At 36.3% G+C, this 20,606-nt stretch overlaps 1 protein-coding gene across 3 annotated transcripts in view; it reads left to right on the top strand.

Annotated features, from left to right (window-relative positions):
• The first annotated feature begins 3,455 nt into the window (after positions 1-3,455).
• LOC144957965 (protein timeless homolog) overlaps positions 3,456-20,606 on the top strand; it is a 56,187-nt gene continuing 39,036 nt past the window's right edge. Inside the window, exons 1-10 of one of the 3 annotated variants that reach the window (XM_078889528.1) lie at positions 3,456-3,652; positions 4,144-4,297; positions 5,657-5,810; positions 12,630-12,747; positions 15,070-15,132; positions 16,059-16,160; positions 17,505-17,545; positions 18,031-18,148; positions 18,577-18,641; positions 18,974-19,042. In XM_078889528.1, the coding sequence (XP_078745654.1) occupies positions 4,216-4,297; positions 5,657-5,810; positions 12,630-12,747; positions 15,070-15,132; positions 16,059-16,160; positions 17,505-17,545; positions 18,031-18,148; positions 18,577-18,641; positions 18,974-19,042 (812 nt within the window). In that variant the 5' untranslated portion in view covers positions 3,456-3,652; positions 4,144-4,215. Of the gene's footprint in view, positions 3,653-4,143; positions 4,298-5,656; positions 5,811-11,266; positions 11,469-12,629; positions 12,748-15,069; positions 15,133-16,058; positions 16,161-17,504; positions 17,546-18,030; positions 18,149-18,576; positions 18,642-18,973; positions 19,043-20,606 lie in introns of those variants that run through there. The other 2 variants (XM_078889529.1, XM_078889530.1) reach the window with 2 other exon arrangements.

The raw sequence follows: 20,606 nt of genomic DNA, 5'->3' as shown, positions 1-20,606 counted from the left end.
CAACATAACGACACAAGAAAAATAACAAACAATATCAAAATCCACAATAAAATGTTTCAGAACTGTTGCGTATATTTATGGCACAACGAAGCTGTCAAAAAATGAAGTTAGAGAATGTGTGTAATCATGTATTATAATAACCTGTAATGTGTTTTCCAACCACCACATCATCTACTACTACAACCACCACCACAATATCATCACTAACACTACTACTACAACCACCAGCCCCACATCATTATCACTACCACTACTACTACACCACCACCAGCACATCATCATCACTACCACTACTACAATCACCACAACCACATCGTCATCACTACCACTACTACTGCAACCACCACCACCATATCATCATTACCTCTACTACCACAACCACCACCACCACTACTACTACAACCACCACCACATCACTACCTCAACTACTACAACACCACCACAATAGCATCACTACCACTACTACTACAACCACCACAACCACATCGTCATCACGACCACTACTACTACAACCACCACCATATCATTACCATTACCACTACTACTGCAACCACCACTACCACCATATCATCACCATTACAACTACTACTACAACCACCACAACCACATCATCATCACTACCACTACTACTACAACCACCACCACATCATCATCACTATCACTACTACTACAACTACAACCACCACCACATTATCATCACTACCACTACTACTACTGCAACCACCACCACCATATCATCATCACTGAAATATATATATTTTTTTAATTGAGCTTTATATAGTGCAATATCTACTAAATGTGCTCAAAGCGCTTTACAAGGGGTCCCTGGTCAACATTTAACATGTAGAACGGGACATGACGCCTGTTAGGCGATATTACAATTTTTCGGACAAAGACAACTCTGTTAACGGCCAGGTACTCATTTTACACCTGAGTACGGTGAGAGAATGTGAGTAAAGAGCCTTTTCCAAGGACTCAACTATGCGCCGAGCGCGAGGCTCGAACCCAGGACCTTCCGATCCGGAAGCGAGTGTCATACTACTAGACCACATAGCCGCATCATTACCACTACTACTACAAACACCACCACCACATCATCATCACGACCACTACTACTACAACCACCACCACCACCATATCATTACCATTACCACTACTACTACAACCACCACCACATCATCATCACTACCACTACTACTACAACTACAATCATCACCACCACCACATCATCATCACTATTACTACTACAACTACAACCACCACCAACACCACATCACCTCACTAACACTCAGTACTACAATCACTACCATTAGGTTTTGGAGCTTTACTTCATTTGAAATAAGGAAACTTCGGAATTGTATTTGGCATTGTGTTTATATATCATAATATAATTCTAATCAGTTATCTATTTAGAACTAGATACTATACAATATGTATGCCAAATACCACCCCAATTCCCCTTTCTTGTGTGCGGGAATTCCTCTTTCGGCATTGAAATTGAATGTGAGAGAGTCATCACTACACACATAAACAACAGAAACAATTTAAAAACAAGACTATGACACGCAACCACTCACACACGAGGCTATACTATTTATCCTTTTCTCTATATAGAATAGGACAAGACAAACAATAGCTTGACTCTCGCTACACTTCGCATTGATGTTTGTCGTCTCACGAGTTCAACTCTCGGTCGACCTGTCAATATTCCTTTTTGCCTCGGACGTAATCATTAATAGAATGTTGTGTGGTTTTGACCGTGAAGAAAACCTTAAGAAGTCACATTTATATCATTTTAGAGAGATCGTTTTGAATAATTTTGAGTTAAACGAGCGAGCAGCAACTTGTTTTCATGAACGGCCGATCAGCGCTTGTTTACTATAGTAACGCGATTGCCAGCCAACATCAAAATGGCGGATATTTTTCTCATCGAGGCCGCTGGTTGGTTAGCCAATAAGAGCACCGTACGGTTTCCATTGGGTAAATTCCTTGGTAGAAGCAGTAGAAGCTGACTTTTCTTGTACTCGTACCTAAGAATTAAACGGTTGATTCCTTGACTTGTACATAGTTATCTTAATTCATCGAAAATTTCATAGCCCGAGACATTGGCGCTAAACACTATTACCAGATTGAAGATTCTCACTAGACATATTTTGGCTCTTTTCGGAGAAAGGAAATTCTGGATACTTTTACAACTGGTTACAAACTTCCTTTAAATAAGGCACTATATAATATGCTATGTAAAAATAATAAAGCACGGGAAACGAGATAAAAAGAAACCTTGTAAAACATTTTATAATCATCAGAGGGCGATTTGGAGGAACCAGCTGATATCTCTTTGAAAGTGTGTATCAGGTTGTCGTGTGGACCCGCAAAGGAATAGAGACAGCAGCTATGACCAGAAACGAGATAAAGAAGTTGAGGTCGCATAAATAAGGATATCAAGATGGTCATTTTGCTGGAAAAGAAAAGATAAAGTGAGCAATTAACTGATTTGAGGGTTGACTGAAGTGAGGAATGCAACAATAAAGAGGCTAGAAGATAGAGTGAAATGGTTCGGACATGTTAAGAGACGACAGAGGGAATATTTGGGAAATAAAATATGAGATAGAATTAGCGGTAAAGAGAAAACAGGGACGCCCAAAGACTAGATGGTCGGATAAGGTAAAGGACGATATGTGAGAATTGGGTCTTGAGGAAGATGATGCTATGAACCGAGATGAATGGAGAAGTGACATTCATTATGGCAATCCTGCAGCAAGCGGGATAAGCTGGAAGAAGAAGAGGAAGTCTAGAGACCAAAGTAGCATAATTTGATGGGACATCATTTTGGTCTCTTAATTTTTTATTTGGTTGTGTAGGAAAATATTTGTGGTGAAACGTATGAAAGTCGTGGGATGTTTGATGCAGTTGCGTTCATTTGTTGTGGGATGAATGTTGTTGACATTGAGGTCTGAAGCCTTTATGATAACGAATACTGCTCCTTATTTTCCTAATCTTAATTGTTTGAGCATTTATATAAAACATTTTCCACTTATTGTGCTCAAAACTCTTTACAAGGGGCCTCTAGCCAACACTTTACTTGTAGGACGAGACATGACGCCTATTTGGCGATATTATAATTATTTTCGACGGGGGCAGTGCTGTTAATTATTAGGTACTGATTTTAAACTTGAATATAGTGATCAAATGTGAGTAAAAAGTCTTTCCCAAGGACTCATAAATACACCGCTCAGAGCGAGACTCGAACCAGGGACCTACCCATTCATAAGTGAGTTTCATACCACAAGACCATAATCCACATTTAATCGTTTTTTCATTTTAATTTAACGTGCATCGGCAAGCCCTTAGAAAGACTCTTCCACAAAAATAAATAAACGAATAAATATATAAGATTTGAGTGTGATCGGATGGAAATAGTTATGGTCCCCTTTAAATATTTGGCTCTATTTTTCAAAAAAATCAGCAACATGGCGGTAAAACCAAGCTCTAAAATCTAAACACTAAACAAAGTCCCAAGTGACCGACTGAACTGACTAAACAGCTTACTTAATTAGAATTTAGACCGTCGAGTATCGTGATTATGATATGAAAAGTTGATTGTATCTCCCACAGCACGCAGAATAAACATCACGTGAAGTAGATTAAGACAGTGAGTTATTGTTTTGTTAGGAAATTGTGTCCTTAAAATATACGGACACAGTGAGTTAAAGTCAAATCCAGCAGACGATATGCACTTCGTCATTGCCACACTCGCACAACTTTCCACTTTACCTTTTTTTTCTTTTTTTTTTTTTTTCAATCTCGATTCGTTTGTCTGGTAAAATTATCGTATTATAGCAGTTATTTATGAATAAGATTCTTCTTCGATATTGAACATGAAGAATCTAGGTACTTACCTACCGTATGGAAATCCTGTCACTCACAGACCCTCAGTCACTTCTTATCAGTGTGAGTGTGAGTCAGTCTTCTATTTCTAGTTCTAGAGACGAAGAGTGAAGAGAAGACGAAAATGTCAGTGAATCACAATGTCAACCCATCGCATGTTGAGATTTTGATTCAATTCATTTCAACCTAGGCTACCACCATTCCCACATCTCTTGCTGTCACAATATAATATCTAATTCATGTTTCAATTTTAAGGCCACAAATGATCAAATGATCAAGACCAAGACATTGTAATTAGCGAGTCCACGTCAAGTCTGTGATATAAAAATGGACGTGGAGCTTCAAGCTACGTGTAGTGCTTTGGGATATTTGGAAGGCAACGTTTATGTCAAAGAGCCAGATTGTCTTGGTAAGTCAGACTTAAGAAAAGCCTGTTTTAATTTAAATTAACGGACATCCCTATCTAAACTAAACTCTGATTTCCAAGAAAAAGGTTATTAGTTAGTAGTTTCTTATGGTTACACCTCCAAGTGAACCGTTTCACTCCAGTCCAGGTATTTTTGTCCTCCTTGATGGACGGTATCATAGCCCCCTGGCATGGCTGTGGACGGGCAGTGCAGGACCAAGTGGTCCATATCTTGTTTGGCACCACCACATGCTGTGCACTTGGGCGAATCTCGGTATCCCCAGCGGTACAGGTTTGTCGCTGTCCTGCCTTGTCGGGATCTGATCCTGTTTGCATGTACCCACTGCTTTCTTGTCAGCTCGTGGAATCCCGGCAGTGGTTGGATAGAGGGGTAGTTGATTATTTCAAAAAGGTTATTATTAATAACAGACATGTCTGTTAAAAATTTAATTTTTATTGAGCTTTTTGTAAGTTATCTCTCTGTTCAGTTATGCACTGTATTATGTTTTGTTTATGTATTATATATGATTTGTAAACATTTGAGTGTATTCCTCTTATTAGGGACATGTGCTTATGTCTGGATGAGACTTTTTAGCTGATCTCAAACTAAGTATACTGATGCTGATAAAGTGCACTTGGAATCTACATCTGTTCCCTATTTGAACCAATTCCCCTTTGTTTGCCTTATTCTTGGATGTTTTAATTGTAATTCTAGAACTTTTTACTATCCAATTTTCTTCCTTTTTACTGGTGCTGATATGACCTTGATGTGTTGCAAGCGCCGTAAAACCCTTTAAAAAACAAACAACAACAGCAGTGTCAAGGCATCACTTCTATCCTGAATTCCAACAAGTGAATGAATGGAAGACACATCAATCCCGTCTTACCATCAATTAGAATATAGAAAATAAGATATATGTAGGAAGAAATTGTAGCATGAAATTAATAAAAGTAAATAATTTTTAAAAATCATGGACACGTTTATCTTATATTGTGACACATTCGTATGAGAGGGCATGAAATGATTATAGTTCTGTTGTCCTTCAGAGCTATAAGACATTCGGAGCAGAGATTTTCCTGCTTTCTAAAGTGCTAAATGAACAACAGCAGTTGTTTGCTATCCTTTGAAGAGGATGCTGGTCTATAGCTAAATACTTTCCACCAGATTTATCAGACCCAGCTACCCAATGACCTCTGGTGGACAGGGGGATCAATAAAAATCTTAAATCTGTCAGGGATCAATCCCTTTTCATTTTGGTGTGGATCAAGTACTCTATGAATTGACCTATCGGGACCTCAACCGTTTGTTTATCCAGACAGGAAATGGAATGTCAAAATCAATTTTATTTTTATCTCAACCAGAGACAGTCAGGGATTTGATTCGGTTCCTTCGTCGAGACACAGACACTTGTGACATTCGTCGGCAGCTTGGCCATGCTAAGATTGTCCAGAATGATCTCATTCCATTGTTTAAAGGTTACCACAAGGACAAGACATTGTTTGAGACAGTTGTCAAGTAAGTGGTTTGCCTGGGGGGCCATTCCATGTCAAGTGGACCAAATTTTCGGAAATTGGGAACCACACCCCTTTTGATTTTCCTCAAACTTGGCTCAATTGAAGATGCTTATGAGTCATGAAGAAAACCAATTTTTCAGTTCAGAATATGGATATTTGAATTTTTAACAATTTTTAAAAAATTTTGTCTCAAAACGTGTCAAAATCAAATTTGCTTGTGGGTCCATTTTTGAGAGGCTATAACTTTTTTATTAATCAAGTTAACTCTCTCAGATTTGGTAATCCTGTACAACTTTTAGCATAGATTACAGGTATTTAAAGGAAAATGAAAATATTTATCAACTTTTTGAGTTATCTGCCCTTGAATATGGCTCCCCATGCTGTTCGGCAAAAAAATGAATTTTTTCAATATTTTTTTTCAGGACTTTAATCTTTCATTTTTGGTCATTGATGATTTGTATCTCAATAAATAACATATGTCCAACATAATATATCAAAAATCTGGGTCTGGTACTATAATTTTTCGAACAATAACGCATAGCGTAATGCGACGTGCACCAAAATCGCAAATTTTTGTCAACTTTAAGGCTCAAAACGGTCAAAGATGTCGGCTGGGATTTTTTTCAAAATTCGATATTTTGTGCAGATACACTATTTCTATAAGCACATGGAAGCTTTCCTTGTATTTTGAGGTGCTTCATGGTAAAAATCACCTGCAAAGAACCTAAGTATTTCAACTTTAAGTTACAAAGGGGCATAACTCAATAAATTATTTAAACCCCCAAAATCAACTTATAGTACACTGCACAGATAACAAACAAAGCTTAAAATGTTTGGCTTCTAACAAACTCTTAAAAGCTAATAAATTCTGTAATGTATTAAGAAATTAATGATGAATGAATGAATGTACGAATGACGAGTCACTTTTGTAACTCTTGTGACTGTATGGAAACCTTTGGTGAAAAGAGCAACGTCTTCCGTTGTAAATAGAAAACGAATAAGCTGTGTTTCGTGTTCCATTGATTTATATCTCTTTTTATCATCACCATCTTACCAAAAATACAACAAATTCAATGCTTTCAGTTTATTTATTTTTGAAAAAAGTGCGAAATAATGCATTAACAGTTCAATAATTGTGGGCTACACACTCATTCAGAAATATCAGGATGGCATGAATGGAAAAAAAAATTATCCAGCTCCTTTAGATTTATCATTTTGTGTGCTGGAATGTTCTCCCATTAAAAATAGCTTGTAAAAGAAGTGAGAAAGTTAAAGGAGAAAGGACTTTTTGCCGAACCCGATTCTAAAAGAGGTAAAAGAACAGCAGATGAGATTAAAGGAAAGGTAATTGAATTTTTATAACGACAATGAATATTTGCGACTGTGTCCTGGAAAGAAAGACTATGTTTCAGTCACAATTGATGGGGAAAAAACTAAAGTGCAAAAGCGTGTGATACTTGTTAATTTGAATGAACTGCATGCTGAAGTTTTTAAATAGTACCTACCCTCAATATGATATTGGTTTATCAAAATTCTGTGAATTTAGACCCGATGGTGCATTACTATGGGACCATAAGGAACGCATTCAGTTTGTGTTTGGGAAATGCATCAAAATTCAAAATTAATCATATATAGCTGTACCTAGGGATAAATTCACTAATCTGAATAACTAAATAAAACTGTGTAATATTGAAAATCCAGAATGTATGCTTCGTCGTTGTGAAACATGTGCAACAGACAATCTGAAAGGAAATCTTTCATTTTGTGGCCAATATAGATGTGACTGTCAAGATGCATTAATTTGATTAGAACATCAGAATTTTCCTCAGAGAGGTCAACTACAGTTACTATATTCCACTTTCATTCCTGATCATAAATCGCTGTAGCATACATACATGCCAACTCGAAAAAAAAATTTGGTTGACATCCTTACTCATACTCATATCAAGAAATGAATTGCTAGTGCCATGATCCACAAAAATTCTACTAAAAGATAGTTTTTAAATAGATATTGGTCTAAAGCAACACTGATGACTCTGTGTTCCAAGAATTCTCTGTGCTAATTCAAAACATGGAGTGGGGTTATAGAATTAGCTTCCACGTCTTTAGAAGTAGAAGTCTCATATGCAAATCTTATGCCATGTATGTCGCAAGAGCACCATTCACAAAGTTGTTTTGGGCATAAGATCTGGTTGTCATATAGAGCTTGTAGACTTGTTCAAAGTGCTAATGGTTTCACAGTTCTCCTAATTCTATCACAAGGCGATTTTTCCGTGGATTGTTGCAAAAAAGTGACATTCCGCATGCAATCCCAAATCATCATGATGATGACATTATTTTGAAAATGTTTATAGTTTATATATTGTGATGCTGCTCCATCACTGAAGTAAATCACTTTATTTTTATGCTAGGGAGAGATGACTTCAAATGTCCCACCATCTGTCTCATAATTGTGTGCACTGGTGCAATGTCATGTGATAAATAGTCACTAGCGATAAAAATACTAATATGATTTAATTTTCCATTCTCCCAGTAATACAACAGAAGGATGAGGTGTCAATTGTGTATTGTCTCAATGACGCCCTGGACAGTATCTTGAATGATAAAAGAATAACTTTCAGCAAAACCTAATAGAACTATGGCTATGGTATTATCACTCAGGGTGTCTTTCACATGGTTTAGACATGCAGCTTGAGACTGTGCAATAAAACAATGTGGTCTAAGGTCATGAATTGTTTTGCAGATTTTATCAGTAATATTTTCAACAGTATCTTCCAGTATTAATAAAGTAGCTCTGTCAGTATGCACCACTGTTTGAATGTAAGCATATCACTGAGATCAAGATCATATTGAGAAAAGAGATTATTAAGAAATGCTTTCAGATTGTCTGTTCCAGGACATTTTTCACAACGATGAACTATACATTCTGGATTTTCAATATTGCACACTATTTGACGTAATTATTCAGATTAGTTAAATTGATCCAGAGGAACAGCTTTGAATTTTGATGCATTCCTTTTGGTCCTACAGCAATATACCATTTGGGCCTGAGTTCACAGAATTTTGATGCATTTCCACTAACAAAAGCTGGATGCATTCCTTTTGGTCCTACAGCAATATACCATTTGGGCCTGAGTTCACAGAATTTTGATGCATTTCCACTGACAAAAGCTGGATGCATTCCTTTTGGTCCTACAGCAATATACCATTTGGGCCTGAGTTCACAGAATTTTGATGCATTTCCACTAACAAAAGCTGGATGCATTCCTTTTGGTCCTACAGCAATATACCATTTGGGCCTGAGTTCACAGAATTTTGATGCATTTCCACTGACAAAAGCTGGATGCATTCCTTTTGGTCCTACAGCAATATACCATTTGGGCCTGAGTTCACAGAATTTTGATGCATTTCCACTAACAAAAGCTGGATGCATTCCTTTTGGTCCTACAGCAATATACCATTTGGGCCTGAGTTCACAGAATTTTGATGCATTTCCACTGACAAAAGCTGGATGCATTCCTTTTGGTCCTACAGCAATATACCATTTGGGCCTGAGTTCACAGAATTTTGATGCATTTCCACTGACAAAAGCTGGATGCATTCCTTTTGGTCCTACAGCAATATACCATTTGGGCCTGAGTTCACAGAATTTTGATGCATTTCACTAACAAAAGCTGGATGCATTCCTTTTGGTCCTACAGCAATATACCATTTGGGCCTGAGTTCACAGAATTTTGATGCATTTCACTAACAAAAGCTGGATGCATTCCTTTTGGTCCTACAGCAATATACCATTTGGGCCTGAGTTCACAGAATTTTGATGCATTTCACTAACAAAAGCTGGATGCATTCCTTTTGGTCCTACAGCAATATACCATTTGGGCCTGAGTTCACAGAATTTTGATGCATTTCACTAACAAAAGCTGGATGCATTCCTTTTGGTCCTACAGCAATATACCATTTGGGCCTGAGTTCACAGAATTTTGATGCATTTCCACTAACAAAAGCTGGATGCATTCCTTTTGGTCCTACAGCAATATACCATTTGGGCCTGAGTTCACAGAATTTTGATGCATTTCCACTGACAAAAGCTGGATGCATTCCTTTTGGTCCTACAGCAATATACCATTTGGGCCTGAGTTCACAGAATTTTGATGCATTTCCACTGACAAAAGCTGGATGCATTCCTTTTGGTCCTACAGCAATATACCATTTGGGCCTGAGTTCACAGAATTTTGATAAACCAATATTACATTGAGTTATTGAGGGTACTTTTTAAAAGGTTGTGCATGTAGTTCATTCAATTTAACAAGTATCAAACACTTTTGCACTTCAGTTTTTTTCTCCATGAATTGTGACTGAAACACAGTCTTCCTTTCCAGGACACAGCCGCAAATATTCATTGTTGTTATAAAAATTCAATTACCTTTTCTTTAATCTCATCTGTTATTCTTTTACCTCTTTTAGAGTCAGGTTCGGCAAAAAGTCATTTTTCTTCTTTAATTTTGTCTCTTTTTTTTACAAACTATTATTAACTGGAGAACATTCCAGCACACAAAATGATAAATCTAAAGGAGCTGGATAATTTTTTTCCATTCATGCCACCCTGATATATCTGCATGAGTGTGTAGTCTCCAATTATTGAACTGTTAATGCATTATTTCGCACTTTTTTCAAAAATAAATTAACTGAAAGCATTGAATTTATTAGTTTTTAAGAGTTTGTTAAAAGCCAAACATTTTAAGCTTGGTTTGTTATCTGTGCAGTGTACTATAAGTTGATTTTGGGGGTTTAAATAATTTGAGTTATGCCCCTTTGTAACTTAAAGTTGAAATACTTAGCTTCTTTGCAGGTGATTTTTACCATGAAGCACCTCAAAATACAAGGAAAGCTTCCATGTGCTTATAGAAATAGTGTATCTGCACAAAATATCGAATTTTGAAAAAAATCCCAGCCGACATCTTTGACCGTTTTGAGCCTTAAAGTTGACAAAAATTTGCGATTTTGGTGCACGTCGCATTACGCTATGCGTTATTGTTCGAAAAATTATAGTACCAGACCCAGATTTTTGATATATTATGTTGGACCATATGTTATTTATTGAGATACAAATCATCAATGACCAAAAATGAAAGATTAAAGTCCTGAAAAAAAATATTGAAAAAATTCATTTTTTTGCCGAACAGCATGGGGAGCCATATTCAAGGGCAGATAACTCAAAAAGTTGATAAATATTTTCATTTTCCTTTAAATACCTGTAATCTATGCTAAAAGTTGTACAGGGTTACCAAATCTGAGAGAGTTAACTTGATTAATAAAAAAGTTATAGCCTCGCAAAAATGGACCCACAAGCAAATTTGATTTTGACACGTTTTGAGACAAAATTTCAAAAAAATGTAAAAAATTCAAATATCCATATTCTGAACTGAAAATTTGGTTTTCTTCATGTCTCATAAGTATCTTCAATTGAGCCAAGTTTGAGGTAAATCAAAAGGGGTGTATTTCCCACCCTTGGTCCACTTGACGTGGAATGGCCCCTGGGTGTGTGTGTGTCTGTGTGGGGGGGGGGGGGGGGGGGTTCTTGTCTTGTTCAGAATGATCTCATTCTGTTGATTAAAGGATTTCACAAAGGCAAGACCTTGTTTGAGACAGTTGTCAAGTAAGTGGCTTGTATTGCCTGTACCAAAAAGCAGGTTAAAATCTTTTGGTGATCGCTCTTTTCATTGTTCTGGCCTTAACCTTTGGAATGCTCTACCACAATATATTGCCATTGGAGAAATCGAGAATATCTCAAGCTTAAATCTGATTTTATAACCCACATTTTCACAATTGATTTTACACCGTGCTCATTGTAATGTTTGTCTACTTTTATTTAGAGTATTTATTTTGTTTCCATGTTTGATTTTGAGTACATGTGCTTGGAACGTAATTCGTTATCTGTAAAACGCTTTGAGATGTTTGGTTCATGGAAAGCGCTCAACAATTGTCATTTATTATTATTATTATTAGGGGAGGGTGGGGGGGGGGGGGTGTTTGTTCAGAATGATCTCATTTCGTTGTTAAGCCAATTTTTAAAAAGCCATACTTTGGAAAGACACGCATTTCAAAATTTGGTCAGAAAACTTGTCCTTTGGATATTGATCGATTTCATTGAGCCTCATCTTGGCAAATGCTCTTAAACCTGGGACTTTAATGAAGACGTTGAAGTCCCAGGTTTGAGAGTGTTTGTCAAGATGAGGGTCATTTAAATCGTTTGATATGTGAAGGATGAGATTTTTGGCAAAATGTTGAATTGCGTGTCTTTCCAGATACGGCATTGAACAGGTTAAAGGATGATGAGGACAAGGTGTGGTTTGAGACAATTGGCAAGTAGGTAGCTTGGTTGGAAGGGACAGGGGGGGGGGGGGGTTATTCCTCTAGTTATCTGCTGATTCATTTACCTTTGAAGGAAATCCAAACAGAAATGGAAAATAACACGAAACGAAGGGAGTAGAAAAGTGCCAGAGGAAAATAGAGAATAAAAACTTTTTGGCAATGAGGATTCGAACCCACGACCCTATTGTTACGGCAATTTCACCTGGCAGCAAGAGGGACGCTGTACAATGGACACCATCCACCACTCCAGACCGGAGTGCCTGCTCCACTCAATATTCAGAAATGGAAATGATGAGAGAATAAGCTGCTCAAGGTGACAATTTGAAGATCGGATTTTTAGAAAATAAACGCTTCTTTTTTTTCTTTTTTTTTTTCTTTTTTGGTATTTTTGAAGTTTGATATTTTTTCTCTCCAAGTTGACTTTTTATTATTTTTCCAATCTTAGACTTCTGGTCAATCTGACCCAACCAGTGACCGCTTGTTTCAACAACCAAATACCGGATGAAAAAACTTTGAGGAATTTTTGTCTAGAGATTGAAACTCATTTACAGGACACCAAGGAGGTGAGTGGTCAGATCTGATAGGTTGAAATAGCATGTGGACCTGGTCATTGTTCCAGGTGCTGATATAACCTTAGAATAAGCAGAAAAATAAAATTCTCTTTATTCATCCCCAAGTGGAAATTTTCCGTTCAGGGCCTATTCCAAGGGAAGAATAACCAAGGCATCAGTCACAGTGCAGTGCTGTAACGTAAACAAGGTGACTTGCTCAAGGCCACTGGCAGGTAGTTTGAATCTGGTATCTTGAGGATTTGAAATCAAGACCTTATTGCTGAGCCACCCTGCCCGTTGTATAGAAATTCTTGTTTCCAGACGGGTGACGATATGTGGGGAAACGTCAGCCCTGGAGTTTTGTCCTTGGGTAATGGTCAAAAACTTACTGTTGGAAATAGGTACTTGGCTTTATGTTTCTAGGGATATTTTAAAGATTACTGTTACAAAAAAAGGGTGCTAAACGGGTGATGTGTACTGTATTGAATGGAAATATGGCCAGCTGGAGGAATAAATGAAGTATTGTTCATTATTATTATTACTTGATATAATGTCGGTATCCACAAATAGTATTCACACGTGCTTTACAATTGTTTTCTGTTATGAGATAAGTACATTCATTCGACGACAAAATCACAACAACAATCAGTCATGTCTTACAGTGAGGTAGATGTATGTTTTCCCATATGACCACTCCTGTAAAGACTGATTGCCTAAATAAGCTCAGAAGACACCAGCAAAGCATCATCTTTCAACTAAGAACACAACACATACCGCTCAACAACCATTTAAGCAAAATTACAAAAGACACATCCCCTTCCTGCCCCCTATGTCAACACCCCAATGAAACAGTAACACACCAGTTGCTTGAATGTCAACCACTTGAAGACCTGAGATGCACATTCCTCCCACCAAATCCAAGCATCAGTAAAACACTTTATAGTCACCTGGAACAACTACAAAAGACATCTAACTTCTACGTCATGGCACAAGACCGAAGGGCTAGAACTCAGGTGGTCGCTAGTTCGGATAAGTAAGTAAGTAAGTCTTACAGTGAATGACACAATCAGTCGGACGGTGAAAAGGTTTGAACTGAGATATTGCCAAGTTTAGTTAGAAGGTCAATTTTTATCCAAAATGAGTTCTTTTCATAATTGATTAAATTAATCAACCCTTTTGAACATCTTTGGGAAATATTTAATTTCACTTCTAAATATTTTTTACAGCTAGTCAAGTTGAAAGAGTATGAAATTTGAGAAAAGTTGCTGGGTATAGACCGGTAAATTCTCAGTCAATTAACTGAAATCAGTCAATTCGTCAAATTCAAATATTTTTAAAAAGGGAAGAAAGAATTGAATAAAGAAAAAATTCATGAATTGTAGTCGAATGACTGTAAAGTTAATTAGGAATGTTCCTCAGCGCTACGCATAGCTCATGGGCCGTTTATATTAACGATGGATATATTGCCAAGGCTAAGCGACGCTTTTTAGAATTGCCGTGTCGGAACACACCCCAGTGTATTTTCACACAGCCTTCGTGAAATTATTTTTTCACTTTCCAAACCTGTCGTAGCCAATTTTAACTGAGCCGCCGAGGGATAAATTTCACTGTTTCGTCTAAGCCAAAATTGACCACATTTACTTGAAGGACAGGAAAAGTATGAAAAGAAAAATTCGAACACCGGAAGTTCGTTATGTAGACACCTTCAAATCGAAAGTTAAATGATTACTACAAGCACATCTCGATTGCCTCATGTTGTAAACAAACTGGTTGACCATTTCTAAGTTTCTTCACTGATTGGGTACCTAATTATAAGGAACAATGGTAATTAGCCTAATTAATTCCCGCGCAAATTAGTTTTCTGCCATTGCTTTGCTCAAGTGAGCTAGCTGTTTACTTTTCATTTTGATTCTTTGGATTTTACAGCTACGACGAATTACGAAGAAGAGTTTCAGTTTCAGTCAATTTTTATAGAGCTCATTTACAGGTCTATGGATACCTTTCCCATACATCTGACCATAAATTCATGAAAAATCACCCGATTTACTTCAAATAAAGATTAAAATGCTCTGGTGAGCATATTCTTTCTGAAAATGCAAAAAAGGCAAACCCAAAATTTTCACATTCCGACTGATTATGTCATGCACTGACGCATATACAGTTCAAAGTTCACTGTATAATGCATAGAGCATGATGGGACTGTGCCAAAGAAATGTTCCTATTTGTTATCATCAAATTTTATTTATCTATTCATTATAAATCTTTCCTTTGATTTATTTATCTCTATTTATTCTCACGTTTTTTGTTGTTGTATTTTTAAAATGTAATTTTCAGGCATTTGTGGACGATGAATTGTTTGGTGTCCTGGCCGACAAGATAAAAGACATCCTCAAACTGGTAGGTTGTGTCAATGTGATGTGTCAAGTGTCTGTCTTGGATTTGTGTCAATGTGAGTGTCAAGTGTCCGTATTGGATATGTGTCAATGTGAGTGTCAAGTGTCTGTCTTGGATTTGTGTCAATGTGAGTGTCAAGTGTCTGTATTGGATTTGTGTCAATGTGAGTGTCAAGTGTCTGTCTTGGATTTGTGTCAATGTGAGTGTCAAGTGTCTGTCTTGGATTTGTGTCAATGTGAGTGTCAAGTGTCTGTATTGGATTTGTGTCAATGTGAGTGTCAAGTGTCCGTGTTGGATATGTGTCAATGTGATGTGTCAAGTGTCTGTCTTGGATTTGTGTCAATGTGATGTGTCAAGTGTCTGTATTGGATTTTTGTCAATGTGATGTGTCAAGTGTCTGTCTTGGATTTGTGTCAATGTGAGTGTCAAGTGTCTGTATTGGATTTGTGTCAATGTGATGTGTCAAGTGTCTGTCTTGGATTTGAGATTCAAGGCATGCTAGATAACATAAAAACAGAATAATAATATTGTCTTTATTCCCATTTTCCTTTGGGTCTATTCTAAAAGAAGACTTTAATATCTCAGGCATCAGTCGAGTTTCAGCGTTGCAAAGTGAGAAAGGATGAGATCTGTCTGTCCAAATAGTCCTTCAAAGCCTTCTTAGGCAATATCACAATTTTTCTAGACAGAGACAACGCTGTTAATGACCAGGTTCTCATTTTACACCCGAGTACGATGAGACATTGTGTGTAAAGAGCCTTTTCCAGGGACTCAACTATGCACTGCTTAAAGTGGGACTCGAACCCTGAGAGAGTGTCTTACCCACTGGACCTCAAAGCTGCACTGGATTCAAGTATCTCAGAATGACTTTAAAATTTCCATATTTATTGCCATGCTTTGTTCTGATCAAACTGGATTGTTTCTGACAGGAATGGGAGACGAGGCGAGAAGAAGATTACCTACAGCTGGAACGTCTGCTCATTTTGGTTCGAAATGTCCTCATGATTCCCCCGGACCCAGACAGAGAATTGGTAAGGGAGGTCACTCCTCTCTGGTATTTTTAGAATTGGTAAGGGAGGTCACTCCTCTCTGGTATTTTTAGAATTGGTAAGGGAGGTCACTCCTCTCTGGTATTTTTAGAATTGGTAAGGGAGGTCACTCCTCTCTGGTATTTTTAGAATTGGTAAGGGAGGTCACTCCTCTCTGGTATTTTTTAAAAACTTTGTGTTGATTTTAATTATTGGCAGGGTTATAGAAGCTTTTACTTCTTCCGCCTTTTCCTCTTCTTTTTATTTTTTCTTATTTTTCTTCCTTCTCCTTTTCCTCTTCTTCTGTTAGTCCAAAAAGAGCACCTAGTACAAAATTTTTGCTTGATAGGAAAATGAATGAAGCACAAGGAATGAGGCAAATGTGAATTAAACTGTTTACATAACAGCATAAGATTAAAAATATAAAGTGATTTATTAATAATATTATCAAGGAATCGTGAAACAAATGAGTAAGACAGCCTTACTGGTGGCATTGAAATCGAAGATAATACGACTCTTGGTCGTTCAAAGTTTTAAAACAATGCGTATAAAATGCATTCTTTGTTTCTAATCTAATATTATTTCACTTGTGAACGGTACGAAGCATTAAAGATTTTTTTGTCTAACATTGGTATGACATGTGGATAAGTTTTAATTTATCTCCTCCTGTAAACGTTTCACTAGAGAAAATTATTTTTCCCAGTGTTAATTTGAAGAGGCCTCATAATGTGACTGATGCTGTAAAACTCCTAAATGTCAACAAATATCATCTCCCACTTCAGAGATGGTTTTCATGTAAATAAATAAAAATTAAATTCCCTTTATTCATCCCAAGGGGAACTTTGTCTCTAGGGTCTATTCCAAGGGAAGACTGGAATAACCCAGCGTGTAGCGCTGCAAAGTGAGCTAGGGCTAGGTGACTTGCTCAAGGCCACACACTCAAGGGTAGTCGAACTCGGTAAATTTTGGGTAGGAAACAAAGACTGTATCGCTGAGCCACGCTGTCCCATGTCAGGGGTTCATTTAATGTTTTACAGGGATGGCCTTTATATGGCTATAGCCTTTGAAATGTTCATCTGACCTTGTTCAGTGTTGGTGAGTTGATTTGTTAAAAGAGGAAAGCATTGGTTGCTTCAAGGCAACAGTTCAGGGAAGCCTTCAGGGAGGATGAACCATTTTCTATGATTTAAGGGTGATGCCGTTTCATGAAGAGAAGCTTGCACGAAATGGTGTTCCTGACCTCCCATAGTGGGCAGGGAGGCGTTTACCATGTCTTCTATCTCCTATCTCGACATTGTCGCACGTTACCTTAATTTTGATTGTTTGTTTTTTTGTTTTTGTTTCCAGAGAACGGATGACGATGCCACGACCCATGACCAAATCTTGTGGTAAGACATTCCATCAGGTTGTCTGTCCTGTAACAACTAGTCACACTTTGGATGGGATTAAGTCATCACAGCTGATTCACACTTGTCTTTGGGTCTTGGTTCTCAAAGAAATCGGTGTCATCATCATCATCATCATCATCATCATCATCATCATCATCATCATCATCATCATCAACACTGACAATATTATTATTGTCATTACTATTATTATTAGTATTATTATTGTCATTATTTATTATTATTATTATTATTATTATTATTGTCATTATTATTATTATTATTATTATTATTATTATTATTTCGTTATTATTGTCATTTTATTATTAATATTATTGTTGTTAATATTTATTATTATTATTATTTATTATTATTATATTATTATTATTATTATTATTATTATTATTAATATTATTATTATTAATATTATTATTATTTATTTATTTATTTATTTTTGTAATCATTCAAATGTTTCTGTTTTGACACAGGGCATCTCACACAAGTGGCCTTGAAGATCTGATTCTTTACATTGCTAGTTCTGACCGGGAAAGGTCAAGGTTATGCATGCACGTGATGGAAATCATCTCTCTCATGTTCAGAGAACAGGTCAGTGCATGCTATTTTTAGACTTTCCACCATCAGTTGTAGAATTATTTCAGCAGTTCATATTATCAGTCTTGTTGGTTTATGAACAGATTTAATTTTTGAGTAACCAAATTCTGAATTTTTCAGCCCTAACTCATCTAAATATTGAATCCATACTGAAAAGCATAGCGGCCAAAATCAGGACTGTTCCGATTTGATAATCTAGAGAAAAATGTGGGGAGGGGGGGGGGGGGGGGGATTGGTCTATTTAAATCTATATAAGAATGCATTTCATTGGTTCAATGGTTTCGTTGAAGAAAAAAGAAAGGAAATTGAAATAAAAGAAATTGTTATCATTTGAAGTTTATGTTTTTTTAAACATTATAATTTGTTTATTGTTTCCTTTTTTTTGTTACTTTTTATTCCATTAATTAATTTTTCCGCAACAGGAAGTGGAAACACTGGCTTATGCCGGGGTTCAAAGGTCCATGACAGAAAAAGAAAAAGATCAACGGTAACTCTCTTCTTCATTTAGCAACAAGTATATTTTAACCTTCCCTTCTTTGTCATGTGACATCTCAAACTAAGTACACGGATAGTGTGCTCTTGGAATCACATCTTTTCCCTATTTGAACCAATTCCCCTTGTCTTACTTTTTCTCGTGTGCTTTCAATTTTGTAAATCTAGAATTTTTTTACTATATCATTTTCTTCCTTTTTACTAGAGCTGAAATGATCTGAATGTGTCGCAAGCGCCGTAAAACCCTTTTAAACAAAATACAAATACAAAATCATTTTGTTTTCATATAGATTCAATATTTAATTCTCATCTGTTTTAAATCCCCAGGGAGTTGGAGAAAGCGAGAGAGAGGGAAAAAGCCACAAAGAAAGCAAACGTTCTCAAATTTAGCACGAGGTGAATATTTTTTGTTTAAATAAATGTACACGTGATTGTCTCATTTCATCGTTTTAGAAGGCGATGATGAAGGATTCACATTTCAGCCCAGATTTGAGTTGGACTTCCAAGTATTAGATTATCATTTTTTTTCTGGTGTGTTTTGGATGCCATCGCAATTATTTAATGCTAACACTGGTTTGTTTATTTCCAACTTTTTATTAGAAAACCTGTTTTTCTTCATATATTAATCTATTGAGTTAATTTATTTATTGAAATTAATTGTTTGTTTATTTATATATAAAGTTATTTATTTATTAATGTAAAAAGATAGTAAATCATAAGAGCATCAAATTTTTGTGGAACTGAAAACTAGTTTTATCTTTAGTTTTATTTGTATTTATTTATTTATTGATAAATATTTTTTATTCATCCATTTATTTATTACATTTGAAGTTTTCTGTTTATCCCAGACATTTGAATTACTTCTTATTGCCCTATCATTCCAGACATTCAAATTCCTCCTTATTGCCCTATCATTCCAGACATTCAAATACCTCCTTGTTGCCCTATCACTCCAGACATTCAAATACCTCCTTGTTGCCCTATCACTCCAGACATTCCAATACCTCCTTGTTGCCCTATCACTCCAGACATTCAAATACCTCCTTGTTGCCCTATCACTCCAGACATTCAAATACCTCCTTGTTGCCCTATTAGCTGGGGGAATTAGGGACACAAAACCCCCGAATTGTGCAAATTAGTGATGAAAGCATGATTTTTTAATGAAAAAAAGTTCGTGCTCTAAGGTTTAAATTGTGATATAGAACCACTTTCTCATCACTCCAAGAGCTGAGATATCAGCAATTTAAATCGTGTAAAAATTCACAGTGGTGATGAAACTTGCCGCCTTCACAACGACATTTTGCTTTGGTGTCAAAAGGTCACAGACTACGTCATCGGTACCGAGTACACATGTACACTGTTGCTTAAATCGAAATCGGAAGTATAACTTATCATTTATTCATAACATACAACTTATCAAATTCATTCATTTACCAAGAGAGTAACATAATTCTAAAAAGTATTTGTTTTTAATCCAAAAGCATATCAATTTGGTTTTTTCAAATTTTACCGGCATTGGAACGCGGAACATGAGATTGTTGTGAAATCGAAATCAAAGTTTTGGTGGTCGAATACGAATACGAAAAAACCCAAAAAAACAAATGATTTTTTCCCTCTCATATCTTTTGTATATTACGATAACTTTCAAAGAGTATAATTTTTTATTTTCTTAATGTCATATTAAATTAGAAATATTAATAGACTCCCGCTCATGTGAAGATATCTATGAACAATGCATCGCATTCTGTGGTTGCTACTTGTGTCGTCTGCTTTCGGGTCGGCGAGGTCACGAAACGGTGTCTACTTGAACTCTGTCGCCTTTTACCCACCTCATAATAATAGTAATAATAATAATAATAATAATAATAATAATAATAATAATAATAATAATAATAATAATAATAATAATAATAATAATAATAATAATGATGATGATGATGATGATGATGATGATGACGAT

Source organism: Berghia stephanieae, chromosome 12, assembly GCF_034508935.2.
Source record: "Berghia stephanieae isolate SIO BIC M18660-M18661 chromosome 12, UCSD_Bste_1.3, whole genome shotgun sequence".
Lineage (NCBI taxonomy): Eukaryota > Metazoa > Mollusca > Gastropoda > Nudibranchia > Aeolidiidae > Berghia > Berghia stephanieae.
Note: the sequence above shows the minus strand (reverse complement) of the source record. Positions and strands in the feature narration are given on the sequence as shown.